The sequence below is a fragment of the Amaranthus tricolor genome, chromosome 13 (genome assembly GCF_026212465.1).
Source record: "Amaranthus tricolor cultivar Red isolate AtriRed21 chromosome 13, ASM2621246v1, whole genome shotgun sequence".
Classification (NCBI taxonomy): domain Eukaryota; kingdom Viridiplantae; phylum Streptophyta; class Magnoliopsida; order Caryophyllales; family Amaranthaceae; genus Amaranthus; species Amaranthus tricolor.
The window spans coordinates 8069024-8086845 of record NC_080059.1 but is presented as its reverse complement, the minus strand read 5'-3'; the positions used below and the strand labels follow the sequence as shown (position 1 = coordinate 8086845).

Here is a 17822-nt window from a genome sequence, read left to right as displayed (position 1 = left end):
CTTATGTTATATTTTCTCAGTTGTAAGAATTTTTTTTTAACTGATGTTTTGAACAGTTTTAGTTTAAATAATTTTTAGCAGTTTGACGTTTTACACTTCCGCATTATTTATCTTAAGTTTAATTATTAATGTTAATTATGTATCGAGACTGCCGCTCCTGCTACAATAACTCCATATCCAGCTCAAAATACAGAAATTGTACACTATATTTACAAAATAATATTTAAAGTACGAACTTATAACTAATTAATACTATTGTATAATTTTACTATATTCTTTATCGTTCAATACTTTTATGTCATTAAGATACCATTCTCAACCTTGGCAGAAGTACGTTACTGCCACTTATACTATCGGTAATCTTAATACTTGAGTAAGTTCATTTGATTAATACTCATAACCGTGCCATGCATCATTGCATCAACACCAATCAAGTTTATCACTGATCAACAAGCAACCACAACAATATGACACCTGATATATGTAAGGATCTGGTTAGATTAGGGCCAAAGCCCTACATCTAACTGTGGTGGGAGTCGACACCCCTCCAATACAATTATTCTCGAGCTTCTACAAGATAGGTAGCTAACCCCCTATCTTACACTGCATTTTACGTGCCGGCCAACACGGGCGCCGGGATTTTACATGCCGATCCATGGTTCGACATTACCTTACTATCAGGGTCATTCAATCAATACACAGATAATTTCACACAAGCAAATCACATTTTTACTACTACTAGTTGACTTTAACTTTGACCAACTTAGATGTTAACTTCCTTATTTAATAATATTCTACCTTTATGCCCTTCTAAAGTTCACTACTAAAGTTTTAGTCATTAAAATTTATTTTTAATAGTTCATTTGTTAAATAAATTTATACTAATAAATTAATATTCTATTAATAGTCTTTAGATTAATATTTTTCACAAGTAGCTACTAAAATTTATTTCTCTTGAAATAAGTTTCAATAATCAACATTTATAACTTTAAAACAAATAAATATTTTAATTCTTTTCACAAAAACAAATATTCTAATTATGAATCAAGTAAAACTATATTCTATGGATAAATTTTCAAAATTCAACAAATTCACCAAAAATTAATATTCCAAGTTGAAAAAAAAAACAAGAAAAACCTATCAAGTTCACAAAAATCAATATTCTAATTATAAAACAAATACAACTTATTATTTTAAAAATCAATGTTTCTAGTTATAAAACAAGTAAAACTTATATATTCACACAAATCCATAATTCTTGTTATAAAACAAGTAAAAACTTTATTTTTTTAATATTTTCATTAAATTGAAATTTCACACATAATTTTAAAAAGGAAATATTTATATTAAAAAAATCTACTTTTACATCATTTTAAAATAAATTTTGGTCAAATAGTCAACTAAAGAATATTTTGTACAAACTAATTACTTAATATCACAAAAGTTACTTCATAAAAAAATCTCATAAACACAAGAAAACACTTTAATATTTTATAACTTATAAAAAAAAAATTTCTCAAAACATATCATTTTAACTTGTTATTTTATTATTATAAAAAGAATGCTTATAATAATTTAAAATAGTATATAATTTTTTTTTTAAATGATAGTTGCAAAATGGCCTATGATTATTTTTGGACATTTTTCACAAAAAAAACTTAATGTAATTTATCATTTAAATTCTAAATTTAAATAATCAACATAATTACCAAAAAAAAAAGAAACTTTTAAACAATAACAAAGAAATTTAATATAATTTAAGGTTAAACTCTAATATCAAAATAATGTATAATGATAATAATTTTAACATAACCATACTTAGTAAAAGTATGTTCGCAAAATAGCACACAACTTTATAAACTAGTTCAAAGGCAACATAAGCATATTAACAAAAATTCAATCACAAATAAAAATATTAAATATAATAACATTCTTAATGTAACACATAACCCCCCAAACATACTAACACTAGTTTTAACATAAATAATACTTAATATTACTAGAATACATTTTTTTTTACACAACTTCCTAAACATGATCAAAAATTACTAATTAATATAATAAAAATAACTAACATAAACATACTTGATATGATCTAAATTATAATTTCATTAAATTAAATTCTTACTTAAACATACTCAACATATTTCATACTTTGCATATTCTAAAGTAAATATAATGTAATATTTCACATAAAGAGTAAGGTAAGAAGTTATACCATACTAACACCAAGGATTAGTACTAAGCACTGATTAGGAAAATAATAAGTAAGGTCCTCCAAGCTAAATACTCCAAGCTCTAATGCTCCAAAAGTGATGTTTTTATAAGCTCCCAAAATAATTTTCCAACTCCGAAATGATGATGATTCCCAAAATAACGAATCGAACCTTGTTAGGGAGAGTCTTATGCATGCTCTCTAGTACTTGGTTGTTGAGTGGATACTGGATTAGTTTGTTCAATCGGGGTTTACACACGGGATTAGAGGTGACCAGTATGTGTGTGGTTTGGCTCAGTAGGGTATCGTGCTATCTCATATTTGGAGTCTTGTTAGAGCTTTGGTGTGTTGTTGTGTATTTTACAGCTGCGGGTTATGGTGATAGTGGTATCGAGTTTGAGGTGGAGTATGAGATTAAACCCTTATTCATTTCTGTTCAACCCCGGATTGATGGTGTTGATGCTGCCCTAAGTAGCTCTCTGACTGTGATTTCTAGTGCTATCTTTATCTCTGTGGATAGTTTGAAGAAGTCAGTACAGGGAACATTTCGCCGATCTAGAGGGTTTCAAGAAAAGCCTATATGTGTTCTCGAGAAGTCTAATAGGTTGGTTGTAGGGAGTGTTGTTTTGGTTGCTATAAGTGTAGTAGGTTATGCATTGAACCTTGTGGGATTGACAAGGTTGTTAGCCGTTTTTGTGGAGTCACGTGGACCTCCAACTTATGAGCACATTGTAGAGTATAGTGAGCGGGCGCAGTGGCTTGCTATAACTTTACGTATGAGCATAGTATGGGAATTGTGGTATAAACTGGTAGTGTTACTTAGTTCATTTATATCACCTCATTTTGAGGCTAAGTCGGTCTATATGTCTAAAGTTACGGTTCAGTGTTTGAAGTATGCTATGATGTGTACTTGTTTTGCGCATGGCAGAGGTGTCATTTACAGGTTTGTGACTCAACCTGGGTGGGGGCACTAGCAGGTAGAGATTTGTTCTCTCTACGGTTTGCTTGGATCAACTGTTGTGTTTCTTATGTACGGGAATGATGTTAGGTGCTTTGTTACATCGATTGAAGCTTGGGTTGTGTTCGCTGAGTTTGATTGTGTTATGATCTCGGTGATGGTTCTTTGTGATCAACCTTGTTAGCTTTTGTGTACTATGATTGTTTGTTTAGCGATCATGTACTTGATGTTCGGGAGAAGCACGATATGGTCAGATTTCATTCGGAATGCACGTATATGAAGATTGAGGTAAAGTAGGTAGGATGGTCTGATAGTCCTAGTAGATTCTTTACTATGCTGGATTCATTAGCATAGGCCCTCAGGGGCGGTGTGAGGGACCTCACAGGTGGAGGTGTGCATAACCTTAAGGTAGAGCTTGCCTCGTGAACTCGTGATGCAGGTGGAGCATTATGAGTGACTTGTGATGCTAGTAGAGCATTATGAGTGGTTATACTTGGAAACGAGTATGTTGATGGGTCTTGGTTGGAGACTTATCGGAATGGGTCTTGGTTGGAGACTTGTCGGGATGTATGGCTTATGTTTGAGCTTTGCATCGGTTTTGGCTTGAGAATGGTTGTTTCACTATGGTTTGATGAAGTAGTTGTTGACTACGGGTTCTTGTCAAGGTGGAGATTGTTGGGATTTTGTGACTCGAACCGAGTCTAAGATCGGGTTTTAAAATGAAATCAAAAGATGGGTCGAAGAGCGCGGAGTAGCTACTGAATTGGAAGACACCCGGGTCGCGGGCCGTACGTTTGGTCGCGTGTCGCGAGTTTCTGATGAAAAAGCTACTGTTTTGGAAAACAGGTAGGTCGCGGGCCGCGACCTACTGGGCGACTTTTACGGTTTTCAATTTTCGCACGTTCTTTTGACGGTTACTTAGTTTTTGGGCCGGTTTCTTTGTAATTGTTAACCTAATTTCTTTTTATTAAGTGACATACTATATAAACCCCTCTTGTAATTAGAATTAGGGGATGATGCATGAAACACAAAGTGAGGAAAACTAAGAGAGAAAAAGCTTGGAGAGCCATTGTTGTGGCTTCTCGTTCATCTTGTAATCTGCCGGTTTATAGTGAAAAGTTTATTCTCGGTGCCGATGGATGTAGCTATCACGTTGATAGTGAACCACATTAAATCTCTTGTGTCATTCTTATTTTTTTATTTAAATTTCTTTATTGTTTCATTATTGTTCATCGACCTTGCTTCCGCTGTCGCACAACACTTGTCATAAACATATTCAGCAAAAGACAAATAATCAAATGAAATGTCAAGTTATATTATACCTTGTCTTGACCTCCAACATCCCAGACAGTGAAGCTAATGTTTTTATACTCAACAGTCTCCACATTAAATCCTGTATAACACAGACAACAATAAGATCAAATACATCCCCATCAATAAATAACTTGAAAAATACTGATGGTGTGCTTACCAATGGTTGGAATGGTGGTGACAATTTCCCCCAACTTGAGCTTATACAAGATGGTAGTCTTACCGGCTGCATCGAGACCCACCATCAATATTGTAAGATTGTATAATTCTCCTTCATTGGAGATGATTCTATTCCTCAATATTAATAGGCAGATTACAAAAATTATGCACATCTAAATATAGCATAAATAACTACCTAAAATATATACAAACTATATACAGCATAATTGAGAATATTTTGTCAATCAAAGTATTCTGTCAATCAATTATGTCTATCACACCCCCGCAGTCGAAGCGGGAGGAGGACGAACGCTGAGACTGTTTCGGAAGTCCAAAAATAGTTGTCGCGGTAAACCTTTTGTGAAGATATCTGCATATTGATACGAAGAGGGTACATGGAGTACCTTAATCTGACCAAGGGCTACCTTATCGCGAACAAAATGAATGTCCAACTCAATATGTTTGGTACGTTGATGATGTACCGGATTGCATGATAAGTAAACGGCAGAGATGTTGTCGCAGTAAACCAAAGAAGCCTGTCGAATTGGACAATGTAACTCAAGAAGTAGGTTTCGTAACCAACAGATTTCCGCAACAACATTAGCAACACCTCTATACTCTGCTTCGGTACTAGAACGGGATAGAGTGGCCTGACGCTTGGCGGACCAAGAAACAAGATTGTCTCCTAAGTATACACAATATCCGGAAGTGGACTTACGTGTATCGGGGCAGCCTGCCCAATCGGTGTCTGTGTAAGAGATCAATCTTGTTGGTGCAGACCTGTATAAATGTAGCCCATAATCCAAAGTACCTTTGACGTATCTGATAATACGTTTAAGAGCGTTGAAGTGAGAATCTCTAGGAGCATGCATAAATAGACAAACCTGTTGAACAGCATATGCTATATCAGGCCTGGTAAAAGTGAGGTACTGAAGTGCCCCGGCAAGACTCCTGTAGTGGGATGGATCACTCATGGGGTCGCCATCTGAAGCTCCAAGTTTGGACTTGGTATCCACTGGCGTGGCAACGGGCTTGCAATTATCCATCTTAGCCCTGTGAGCTATTTCCTCTGCATACTTACTCTGGCACAGAAACATAGAATGTTTCGTACGGTTTACCGAAATACCCAAAAAGTAGCTTAGGCTTCCTAAGTCGGACATAGAAAATTCAGACTTAAGGAGAGCAATAATGTCGTTTTTGAGCTTGTCGGAAGAGGCTGTGAGAACAATGTCATCAACATAAAGTAGTAGATATGCTATATTATCGCCATGGCGTAATATAAAGAGAGAATTATCACTGATACTGCAAGTAAAACCAATCTGCAAAAGATAATTAGCAAAACGCTGATACCAAGCCCGAGGAGCTTGTTTTAAGCCATAGAGGGACTTACGAAGGCGGCAGACATGAGTGGGAACCTTATGATTCACAAAACCCGGAGGTTGATGCATAAATACGGTTTCCTTTAGATCACCATGGAGAAACGCATTTTTAACATCCAACTGATGAATAGGCCAATCTTTACCCATAGCAATACCCAAAACAGTACGAATTGTAGCCGGTTTTACTACGGGACTGAAAGTCTCATCACAATCCACACCTACTTGTTGTGACTTGTCATCAAACAAAACAATCATTTCTCGTCACGTGACTTTTGTTGAAGATATCAAATATACGCATTTCCTTCTTTGAAAACAGTCTGCTGAACAGTTTCGTGAAAGAAAGCCCCATTTTTTTGCGTCCCTTTAACTTCAATAATCTGACATTAATTCACTATTCTGTTATTTTCTCATATACATTTTAAAATTCAAGGAAAATTTGCAAAAATTGTTAAGTCAAGAACAAATTAAGCTGAATTTGAAAGAGAAAATAGTAATCACATTTTCGATTGAATCAATCTTACATTATACACAGATCTCAAACACATTCTCACATACAATGATTAACATTTAACGACAAAGCAGAGTGGTAAAATGATCAGATCTTGATTTGAAAATGACAAATTCTTTGAATTTCATGTTATTATAGCATTTGCAGCAATTACAAGGACAGTTATGCTAGAAAGAAATGGACTGCAAATTAAAAGGAAATCCATGAAGATCAGAAAATATTTAACACAATGAGAATTGAGATCAGGAAACGAATAAAAATAAGAAGGATCGAAACAGATCAAGCATGAAAAATCAAGCTATTGTTGAAAGTAGATGAATTGGAAAGAAGAAAAGTACATACCCGTCGAAGGAATGGGTAAAGAAAAAAAAATCAGAATTTCCAATTAGAGGAAGCAAAAATTCTTTGGTTGATCTATAAAAAGGAAAAGAAAAAGAAATTCATATGTTTATTCGAGCGGTCAATTTCGAGACCTCTATTGTAAAAAATTAGGGTTAATAGTTTGGTAAGCACCAAATTTATTTGCTAATAATTTTAGTAGAAGCTATATATCTACGACTACGGTTCATTGTGCAATTAAGAGAAATTTTAGTTGCAATTTTGTTTACGATATGTAGATATGACTTAGAAAAATCAAAGTGTGAGATCAAATTTATTATTTTTTATGATCCTTTCAAAAAAAAAATACTACTTTTCATGTAAGATCATGTGTTCAATTTTTACTTAGCTATCTAATTTTCTCAACCTATTATTATTATATTTAATTATACATTTTTTGAAATCCAAAACATTCAATTATAACAAAAATCATACAAATCCCCAAAGCATGCAAAAAGAAATTTGAAATAACAACATTAAGCATTAACTTAATATTTATGACACGAACCAATTGATACATTATTTTTACGATATATTTCCAAATAATAATCTATTAACTATATTTGATGATTATGTACATGGATTAAAACACAATATAAATTAATAACTACTCTTTCTATCCTATTGAATATGTAATATTTTAATTTGTATATAAGAGTTTTTTGAGAGATATATAGCAAACTCAATAAAACGAATAGCAAAACATTTAGCCAAATGTCATAGGTAAAGATAGCAACCCTCTACATATCAACTTAAGTCGTCAAATCCGCACAACATCTACATGCCACAAACATTACAAAAGCAAAACTACAATACAATCAATCACTAAAGTTCATTTTCTAACTTTCCTTTTAATCTCATTCATACGATTTAAACTCTCTCTTCATTTACTTTTTCCTTAAAAATAACTTATTTTTTCTTTGATTCTAATCTAATTCAATAAAACAGATGAGTATATTTATGTATGAATCTTATTTTCAGTCTCTCGTCCAATATAAAAAGATCCTATAATATGAAAACCAAAATACTTCATATCATTTAAAATGAATAATATTGAACAAAGGGTAAGAATCGCTTCAAAATAAGCCATGAAAGACATATCAAGTGCCATTGTAACAGTCATTCATGCAGCCAGACTGCAAGAACCTTCTACAGTTTCTAAGTTCAAAAATCTCTCACGTTACAGTTGTTGAAAGGGCAGTCATAGTTCAATGATTGTGACTATGAGCATTTACAGTTCTCGAAAATAAGAAAATATAGACAACGTAACAAAACCAACTCTTCTCAAAATGCATTGCCGAAAGACCCAACCATTCTAGACATATTTCTAGTTGGACATGTCATACCATCCTCCAGACATCCTCTCCGCTTGGAGTCCTCGTTCACCTACAAACCATCATGATGCGAAGATTTAATATCTATCAGCTAATACAAAGGAGGAACAGCATTTCGCACCACAAATCGAAGGAGGTAAATAGAAATGAAAAATCACCTGTGCGCACTCTTATGATGTCAGAAACTGGCAGGACTGCATCAAAAAAAAAGTCTACGAATTAGTTTCTTCATCTAGCTTAGAGAGGTTCGAGATTCTTTCAAGAAAACCTGTGTTTCCTGGACTCTTGTATCCCTGTCCGACTCAAATACGTGCCTTTACTGAAAAAAATTTCAATGTTTTGAACCAAATTGAAGTGTTCAAGTGTGTACCCATGTCCGAGAGTCTAGGGTCCGACAGGGGTACTTGAGGTAAATTGGAGAGTAATGAGTAACCAAACAATCCTTTCATGCACTTTTATATTATAACTATGTAAAGGGTTACATGTAGATTGGTAATGCATACTTGATTTACAAATGGGTAATAAGCAGAAGATTCAAGTGCCTTTTTTACACATCACTACGGGTTCCAGGGAAGGAGGGTGTACAACTAAGGCAGATAACACAGGTTTATCAAGAGTGAGTAATTCAGATTGATTCTGTTTGTAAGTAGGCAAGCTTCTACTCAAAAATTCGAAGCATATTACATCAATATCTTACCAAAAATTTTGCCATCACCAATTTCACCGGTCCTTGCTGCCTGGATAATCAAGTCGACTACTGCATCAACCTGAAATAGAGTCAAACCGAGCTTAATTATAACAGAAGGTGGGTAACAACTATAATAGCATAGACAAGTGGGAGAGAAAATTGGATGTTTCAAGTTTTAACAATAAGCACCTGATCTTTGCTGACCACAATTTCCATCTTAACTTTGGAGACAAATTTATCCTCGAAGAACTCAGATCCTGCGAAACGAAAGAGTAACAATGAAACGTCAATCTGAAGCAGACTGCAAAAAAAAGATACCATGGTGTGACAGTTCAATTTTTTTGAACTAGTAACCTATGTTACTTGGACTCGAGTACTGATGTCGAATATTGGTATGTGTCCAAGTGTCGGATACGTCTAAATATTCAATTTTACGCCTAAAATGAAGTGTCTAAGTGCTATACCAATGTCCGAGCATCAAGAATCAGACACAGTCGTCACACAGGTACGTGAAACAAAATGAAGAGTCCGAGTAACATATTAAATAAACCAACAGACAAACATAATAGTTTAGGGGAGGAATTGAGCTACTAAACATGAGGAAGTACTTCCTCCCTGGCAGTTCAATAATAGCGAAACAACTGACTCTAATACGAAGAAGGCACAGAACAGCCAAGGTTCACATCAGTGATCAATCAGTGCTAAGAGGAAGCAATTTTTGAGGGAACCAGGCAAACATTGGTATTTCAAGAAACAACTTGTGACATTCATTTGCATAAAAACTAGTGAGCCAGCCAGGATAGTGCTACAAATAAGGTCTCCTAGTCAAATGGTCATGTTCAGTTTTTAGATCATTCTATTTATTCAAAAAATTGAGATACACAACACAAAATGTCGACAAACAGGAAGTACCAACCAGCATGCCTTTCTGCAGATCCACCTTGTGCACCAAAGCCTCGAACATCAGAAACCGTGACACCGCGTATGCCCATCTTCAGCAGAGCCTTTATTCAGAGAACAAGCGGTCCCAAAAAATTTAATCCAAAGAAAAAAGTTGAGGAGTCAAAACCCAGAAACAAAAAGGCAATTCATTCCTAGAAAGTTGAAACAATGCAAGTACTCAGATCAAATTACAATTTACAAAATACGGCACAAAACATGTAAATGAATATCAGCTCATCATGATTCATGACTAGACAAACACAGCTTTTTATTGGCATTACTCGACAGAAAATAAGAGGGGAATGGGGAAAAGAAAATAGGCAGAGAACTATTGTATAGAAAAATCATATATATATGGAATCCATCTCTGAGAGTATGGTAAGGTGGCAAAAAGGTGCAATAGAAAAGCAAATCAATTAAAAGAACATGCTGAAATAAAGATTTCACACTGAAAAACGAATAAACAATAAAAGATCCTGTGACAAAAGATATCGAATTCCACTTAAGGTAGTACAAAACAAATGAAAGTAAACATTTGTTGAATCCGTCAATGAAAGTGAGAAATATTTGACTTGAGAGCTTGTTCTCAAGGGTGAGAGTTCATTCGTTGACGTATTGTTGAATCCGTTAATGAAAGTACACATTTGTTGAGGGAAGGAATCCAAGATACCTCATAAACTTGTTATATGTTTGTTGTTTGTCATCTCTATTGTCTATATTCTGTTTTTCATCTTTTACATCGATTCTTACCATTATTGGGTCCAAGCACCCCCTCTTTCACACAGATCAGGAATAATTGAGATTTCAAGTACCACAACAATAGCAACAACAGTAACAACAACAACAACAATGTCAAAGCAATCGCAAAAGATTGAGATTTCAAGTAAAAGATAACAATCTTAGATGCATGACTAAAATTGGCACCATATAATTAATATACTCCCTCCGTCCCTGTTAAAATGTACCCAAATCATTTTGGATGAAATTTAGTGGAAAGTGAAATTAAGTTTGAGAATAAGACAAAAAAACAAGTGGATCACAGAAATAAGTGGTTAAGATGGAGAGAGATAATAAGTTAGTAGAGAAGATTTAAAGAAAAAAAGTGGGAGCATTGCCAAAAAGGGAAATGGTATAAAATGAGTGAGTCAAACTAAAATGGAAAGAGATGCAAATTGAGAAGGACAGAAGGAGTATTTGCTAATGAAGATGCATCAACTCAAGAAAATTCAGCATACAATTACAAGTTACTTAATCTGACAACATATTGATCAAATTGCGTTTCAGAGGAGTTCTTACCGCAGAGACCTTTTGGATTCTCCAGGGTCTTTCACCATAAAGATTCAACAGCACAGCACCAAGGAAAAAATCACCAAAAAATGAAGAACGTAAGGAAGTCAGAAATGAACAAAATTTCTGATACTTCTTTGAATCTACTTCTTTGACTAAAATTTTTGTCAGTTATGAACTTGAATCTCACTTCATTTCATTCAATTCTTAGTAGACAACTAAACACACCAATAATTCTCAAGTGCACTACAAAAAGATATTGCAGCAGAACCCATAGCTTTGAAGCAAATACTGTTCTGAATATTCAATCAATAATCTGGAAAGTGATAGTAAAAAGAAAAACCTACCTGAGAATAGCTTCCACTTTGTAAAATTTGAAATCTGGGACATGCTCTAATTGCAATGAAACACAAAAATAAAGGGAAAAAGATTTATTTACAAAATTACAAGCAACCCATTTGAATATCCATCAAAAATGATAAAACCCATGAAGCAATTATCGAAGAAATAGTACCGGATGCCATCTGAGCTTTAATTTGTGGAAAAGTAGGCAACTGTCTTGAACGATTAGAACTAGCATTGAGATGAAGTGGTTTACAGAAACCAAATTTGGGGGGAATTCGGGAGAAGTAATTGTGAGAATGATTTCCATGTCCAAGATTAGAGTTCTTGGAGGAGAAGGGACAATTGAAGGGTCCTGTCATTATCCCAAGAACAGCAGTTCTTGTTGGTGCCATGTTTACCGCCATTGTTGATTGTTGAAGCTGCTTTGCTGAAGAAAATTGTATCAGGAGAGGTTTTGCTTGGGTTTGTGAAAATTCTACTATGGAGAGGAAAAAGAATGTGAGAGGGAAATCAATTTTGTATAATATATACTCTCATTAAAGGGAATAAGGGATACAATTATAAAAAACTAATAACCGTAAACAGTTAGGGTGTTAACCACCGAATACCGGATCGATCCGGATATTGGAAAATGTGATTCATATCTAATTAGGATATGTGACTTTTAAGTTCAAATAATTTATTCATTTTAAAGTTAGATACAAGATAATTCGGATCGGATTTTCGAAACTGAATATTTTTAAACAACCCCAATAAATAGCAATTGTGAAAGTTCTTACATGTTCTTCCCTCAATCTATCATGTAGTCTAAAAAAGTTTGTCTTAAACAAAGTGAGGTTTAATTTTAAGAAGATTATTGTTGGATTAACTACATTGTTAAATAATAATTTAAGTAACATTTTGTGAAATATCTCAAACGGAAAAATATATTTTCTAAATAGTAAACAAGATCGGAAAGAGAGAAGGTTGAGTTGGCAGTTTTAAAGCCGAAACCATCCTATTGTGCCAAGTCTTAAATCTCAAGCTATTGGTGATGAGTTTGATCATCTCATAACTCATGCTCTATCTTGCACACTTGAGAGTAAAGATGTACGACATGGGTTATGAGAATTGAAGTTTGGTTCACTTGATGAAGTAATCAAAGTGGATGATTTGGTGTACTTTGATGAAGACAAGGGAGTGCAAAAGGTGTTGAATATTTAGTGTATAATAATCCTAAGTATATAATCACCAAGTATTACAAATAATAGTGGGACAATATGTATTAAATACAAAGTCCAAAAGGGATTCAAAGGATAGGACAAAAGAAAATTGGAAAAGCGAGTCAGCAAGAAAAGCCGACTCGACTTTCTTGGTTTTGAGCTTAAATCCGACTCGACTTTAGGTTCTGGAAAACTAATTTTGTCCAGCAGGAAAAGCCGAGTCGACTTTCTTGGGAATGGAGCAAAAGCCGACTCGGCTTTTTGTTCTGATATAACTGTTGAGTCTTTACGTTTTCTTTGAGTTGATTGCATTGGAATCCCTTACTTATTCCATATTAATTCTAGAGTTACAAAGGAGTAATTAGGAGGAATAATGCTCATGAATACCTTGTTAATGGTATTGATTGGAGGCCATTAATATTGGTCATCAATGGGGGATTGAATGTGCCATGACCTTAGTTATACTGGAGTAGTATAAATAGGGGCTTAGGGAAGGATGTTCACTACACCTAATTTTGTGAATTCTCATTGTTGCTCTTTCTCTTTCACTTGTAATCTTTCAAGAGAGTAATTAACTTTTGTTAAAACTTTCAAAGCTTATAATTCATCATACACTTGTTGTTAAGTGACATACCCTAAGTACTAAGGGGTGTTGTGTTGTTTGTATCTCGTTGTGAATTTCCAATTCAAAACCCAATTAATTCAAAACCCAATTACCTTTGTGGGGAAAATATCACAAAAAGAAAGTGATTAAACGCCTACAACAAGTATCAAGTTTTCGGGTAGTAGTTGTCGTTACAAAGATAATCTTCAAGTGAATTCTTAGTGTATTTTGTAAGTTTTATTTAGCCATCAACAAAGGGAAAATACAAATTTCCAATTATAATTTGTATTTTGTATTATTAGTTTATAATAAAAGGAAGGTTCAAGTTGTGCCTCGAACGAGACAAGGATAAAGGAGACCATTGCTTAAACAAGGCACAGGGCAACAAAGATTAGTAGCTGCTGGTAAAGGCCTGCTCATTCAAGCGCTTGGTGTGCTTGTCCAGCGGATGTGTGCAGACCCAAAATCAAAGTTTCTGTTTTGAGGGTTGTTGTGCTTGGGTTAAGGGTTTCGTTTTAGGGTTTTCTAATATGTTAGGGACTATATATATGAGTCTTGGAACATTATTAGCAACATTGAGAGAGGCTAATATACGAGAGGCAACTACGGTTCATCCATTAGAATTCTTCTTTTTGCATTAGTGTATTTGAGTGAGACCACCATTAAAGGTGAGTTTACCTTGAGAAAGTACTCTCAAAGGTTGTGTGTGACTTGTCATTAATGTATGTTGATATCTTAATGAAAGTAATCTTTGTTTAAGGGGGAAATATTCTTAAATACCTTATAAATTTTGTGTGTTTGTTCTCTATTATTGTTGCTCTGTTTTTGTGTATTTGTTAACCCATTTTATTCTTCCCAAACATTCCAAAACCTTTTATTCCACTTACCTTGCTCTTTTGAGTAGCTAGAAAAAGAACAAGTTGTTGCTCCAATTTTGAACTTTTCTTCTTGGTATTTTAATGTAGTAATCTTCTTTAAGCCTTATTATTAACCCATCATTAGCAGAATTTGATAAGCACAAATATAATTTTTAATCGTCCCAATTGAATTAATCTATTTTAATATGATTTTTAAATGGTTTATAACCTATAAAAATAATTTAACTCTAAAAATACACATAAATTTACGTCTAATTCATTTTAACATATTTTCTTTCTATTTCTTACTTGACTCAAAATTTATGCGGCAATTTGGGTTTTGTCTTTATTTAGTGATTTTATGAATGAATATGAATTAATAGAAAAACCTGAAATTAAATGATCTATTATCTAAGTGTTTGTCTTTAGACATAAAATTTATGTCGTGTAGAAACGCCATGTGTTTGTTAGGCAAGGTCTAGTAATAGTATACTAAGTTGTATCGTGATTGGTGTCAACTATCCTTTAGTTAAGGCCCTGCAAATGCAACACGACACAAACAAATGGGCCACAACTCAAATTTCTTTGTAATATGTGATGGTATCCCCGTAAGATATGTTTTATATTTGGATTAAATAGCTCAATAATAAAAAATTTTAGTTTATAAGTTTTTTGTTTTGAGGTCATCTAGATGATCTCATACAAAATAGGTTGAATGACATTTGGGCATTCATGTCGAAGGGTTGAATTTGTGAACCATATTGTGCCAGTCTTATAAAATAGTGATCCTGGTATGTTGTGTCACGCCGTCTTGAGCGGGTCATGAGCACATCTTATTTAGCAAGTGCGTAAAACTGTTAAAATAATCGATCACATCGGTATCTAATGAGTTACATCTAACCTTAAGGGATTATAAATTAATTATTAATTTAAGAATTAATATTTCGTCTAAATTAAGAATTAAGTTCCTAATTAAATTGGGCAAAATTAGTTTTCAAAATCAGAGCTGTGGTCAAGGTAAGAGAGTAATGTCGAAGGAGGACGATGGGAAGAAGGAGCAGTATGTTTATAGGATAAGCACCGCCAAAGAATGGGATGAATTACAGAAATCTGGTTTCACTTATGGCGGCGACCTAGACCAATCTACTGCTTGCTTTCATCTCAGCACTCTTCTTCAGGTTCTGTCTTTCCCTTTTTGATATCACTTTCAATCTTTTTCATAAATTCTACGTGGGTATGCTTTCCCAACATAATTGCTGCTTTAGCCGGTTCACAAATTTGATCAATTTGAATTTTTCATCTATTGGATTAATTAACATAATCATTATTGCCTAATCATATAATTTGTGAATTTTGAAATTGAATTTTGCTAACAAGGGTCTATTTGTGGATGAGGATGAGGATGTTGCTGGTCTTTTATTCCTTATCCTTTTGCAATTTCCCATTTAAATTGAATAGAATCATGGGTTCAGGAGTTGGGAATGGGCAAAACTAAATTTTAGCCAAACCCATTTGTAGTTTTTCACATAATCTAAAACTTCTCTTTATGTATGATAAGAACATGCTCAAATTTTGGACATTAAGATTGTGGGTTTTATATTCTCAGGTGCAGCCTACCCTGCAAAGATTTTTCACAAACACTGATGAAGAGTTGTATTTGCTTCAAGTTGATTCAAATAAGGTATTGATAAGTCATTACTGTTTTTGATTTCCATGTTGTGTCCATGTTCCAATTTCATACTCATATCTTATCTTAGTTGTCTAAAATCTATATATATGGTCTATGGGATGCGGTTTAGTTCAATATTGTTGTAGTATATGATTAAATTAGAATCTTAGTGTCTGAGACATGAGGTCTCTAGCTTAACAACATTGATATCTGGAGAGTGACTCGGGTGCAAAACACTCCTCTCCTTTGCTCAACGTGAACACACTGTCCACTTTCAAATATGCACTTATCCGAAAATGGATTGATGGACACACCGCAGGCAAACACTCTGATGCAAAACACTCCTCCCCTTTGCTCAACTTGAGTTGTGACTAGGCACATCACATGTATCGCAGTTGGTGCTTGCCTTAATTGAATGAGGAGGAGTATAGGTTACCACATCGGCCTTAACCATTTGTGTAGTGAGACTTAGCTTTCAACTAAGCCTTTGTCTTGTCCTTTAGACTGAGTGGAAAGAGTGGCATCCTTACTGTCTCTGCTGAAAGGTCTTGGCAGTGATAGTGATGGTATCACATTCCTCTTGATCATTTGGATCAGGTGAGGTTTCAGCTCAGAATTCCCATCAATTCAGGTTTGGCAGTACAGGGAATCGAAGGTTGAGTGAGCGAAAGTGCACCCATTTGGTTTAATAACGGATTGTTGCTGGCCATCACTGGGAAATGAAACAAAATAAGCACAATTTTTGTCCAAAATAGCTACAAGACCATAAGCTAAAGAAAAGTCATTGGAAGCGTTCATCAAGAATTTAATAAAAATGATATCAGCTTTACGTGATAGTAAAATATCATTGATAATCACACCTTGGACGGAAAGCGAAATGTGGTTGGGTAGCAAGTATTTTCAGCTTTTATCATAAATACTTTTACTCCATAACAATGGAAAATAAGTATGCAAACAATTTTATATTGTCTCAACCCCTTTTGAGCTACAAAAAGGGATACAAGGATGCCCATTAACTGAAATGCTGGAAGGAACATTCGTAGTCATAGTCATCAACCCAATATTTCCGTACAAAGTCGGGGTCCGGGGGAGAAGATAGCACATAGCATACCCATACCCCTCCAAAGAGAGGACAAAGAGGAATGTGCGCAACCTTAACCCCCAAATAAAGAGAGCCCTGCAAATGTTTTAAGGAACAACACCGACACAATTCTTTATTCAAGGAACGAACTTCAAATGCTTCATTTGTTCATTGTTTAGAAAAGAAAGATGTATTCTTGATTAGCTAGGACTTGATTATCCTTTGTAACTTCGATGATTCGGATTTCAAACAAAGAGAACAATGCTAGTGATCCATTGTATCCATAGTTTTATTAGAAAGTGATAATCACACATCAGAGATAAGATTGATCGTATGCCTCTTGTTTTGCATATCAGTAGCCACCCTATAACACTCGTAACATCTTTTTGCAGCTTGGGGATGGATTGATATATGAGCTTGTGGAAGGAACCCATTGGTTTCCACATTTTTATGGACCATCGCGTAGCTTTGCTCCGCTTCCTCTAGATGCTGTAACCAGAGCCAAGAAGATCACTTTATCCAATGGCAAGTTCAATTGCAGTTTGCTCGAGTAAGACTTTAGATGTTCTGCATAGAACGCGTACGTGGTACAATTATTTTGCTCATTTCAGCCCATTGCTTTCAGAATCTTCTGTGTATTGGGTTTACACTTTACACTGTAATTGTGAAGTTTGGCTTCTGCAATAATAGATGTTGTTTGTGTACTAGAGGTATTAATGACGCTATGTAAAATTGTAAAATGGGTAAATTAAGGGTTGCATTGGGCAACAAATAAAAGTTATACAGGCTTAAATGGGTTATGTTCGCTTCGGTCCTATTCATTTACTCCTATAATTTTGCTTTTCTATATTTTAATTGAAATAAGAATGTTATATCGAGTAAAATGTTTTATAAATTAATTATGC

The 17822-nt window shown here is 34.4% G+C and overlaps 2 protein-coding genes across 2 annotated transcripts; one reads left to right on the top strand and one right to left on the bottom strand.

Moving 5' to 3' along the window:
- Window positions 1-7961: 7961 nt before the first annotated feature.
- Window positions 7962-12115, bottom strand: LOC130798713 (nitrogen regulatory protein P-II homolog). The gene is made up of 8 exons (XM_057661815.1): window positions 11674-12115; window positions 11507-11552; window positions 11169-11196; window positions 9847-9934; window positions 9120-9187; window positions 8940-9009; window positions 8401-8436; window positions 7962-8294 (listed from the first exon to the last, which is right to left on the bottom strand). Exons 1-8 carry the CDS (start codon window positions 11906-11908, stop codon window positions 8236-8238), a joined length of 630 nt encoding a protein of 209 aa, XP_057517798.1. The 5' UTR covers window positions 11909-12115; the 3' UTR covers window positions 7962-8235.
- A 2931-nt stretch (window positions 12116-15046) lies between these two features.
- On the top strand, window positions 15047-17791 carry LOC130798712 (uncharacterized). The gene is made up of 3 exons (XM_057661814.1): window positions 15047-15345; window positions 15774-15848; window positions 17310-17791. Exons 1-3 carry the CDS (start codon window positions 15196-15198, stop codon window positions 17469-17471), a joined length of 387 nt encoding a protein of 128 aa, XP_057517797.1. The 5' UTR covers window positions 15047-15195; the 3' UTR covers window positions 17472-17791.
- The last annotated feature ends 31 nt before the right edge of the window (window positions 17792-17822 follow it).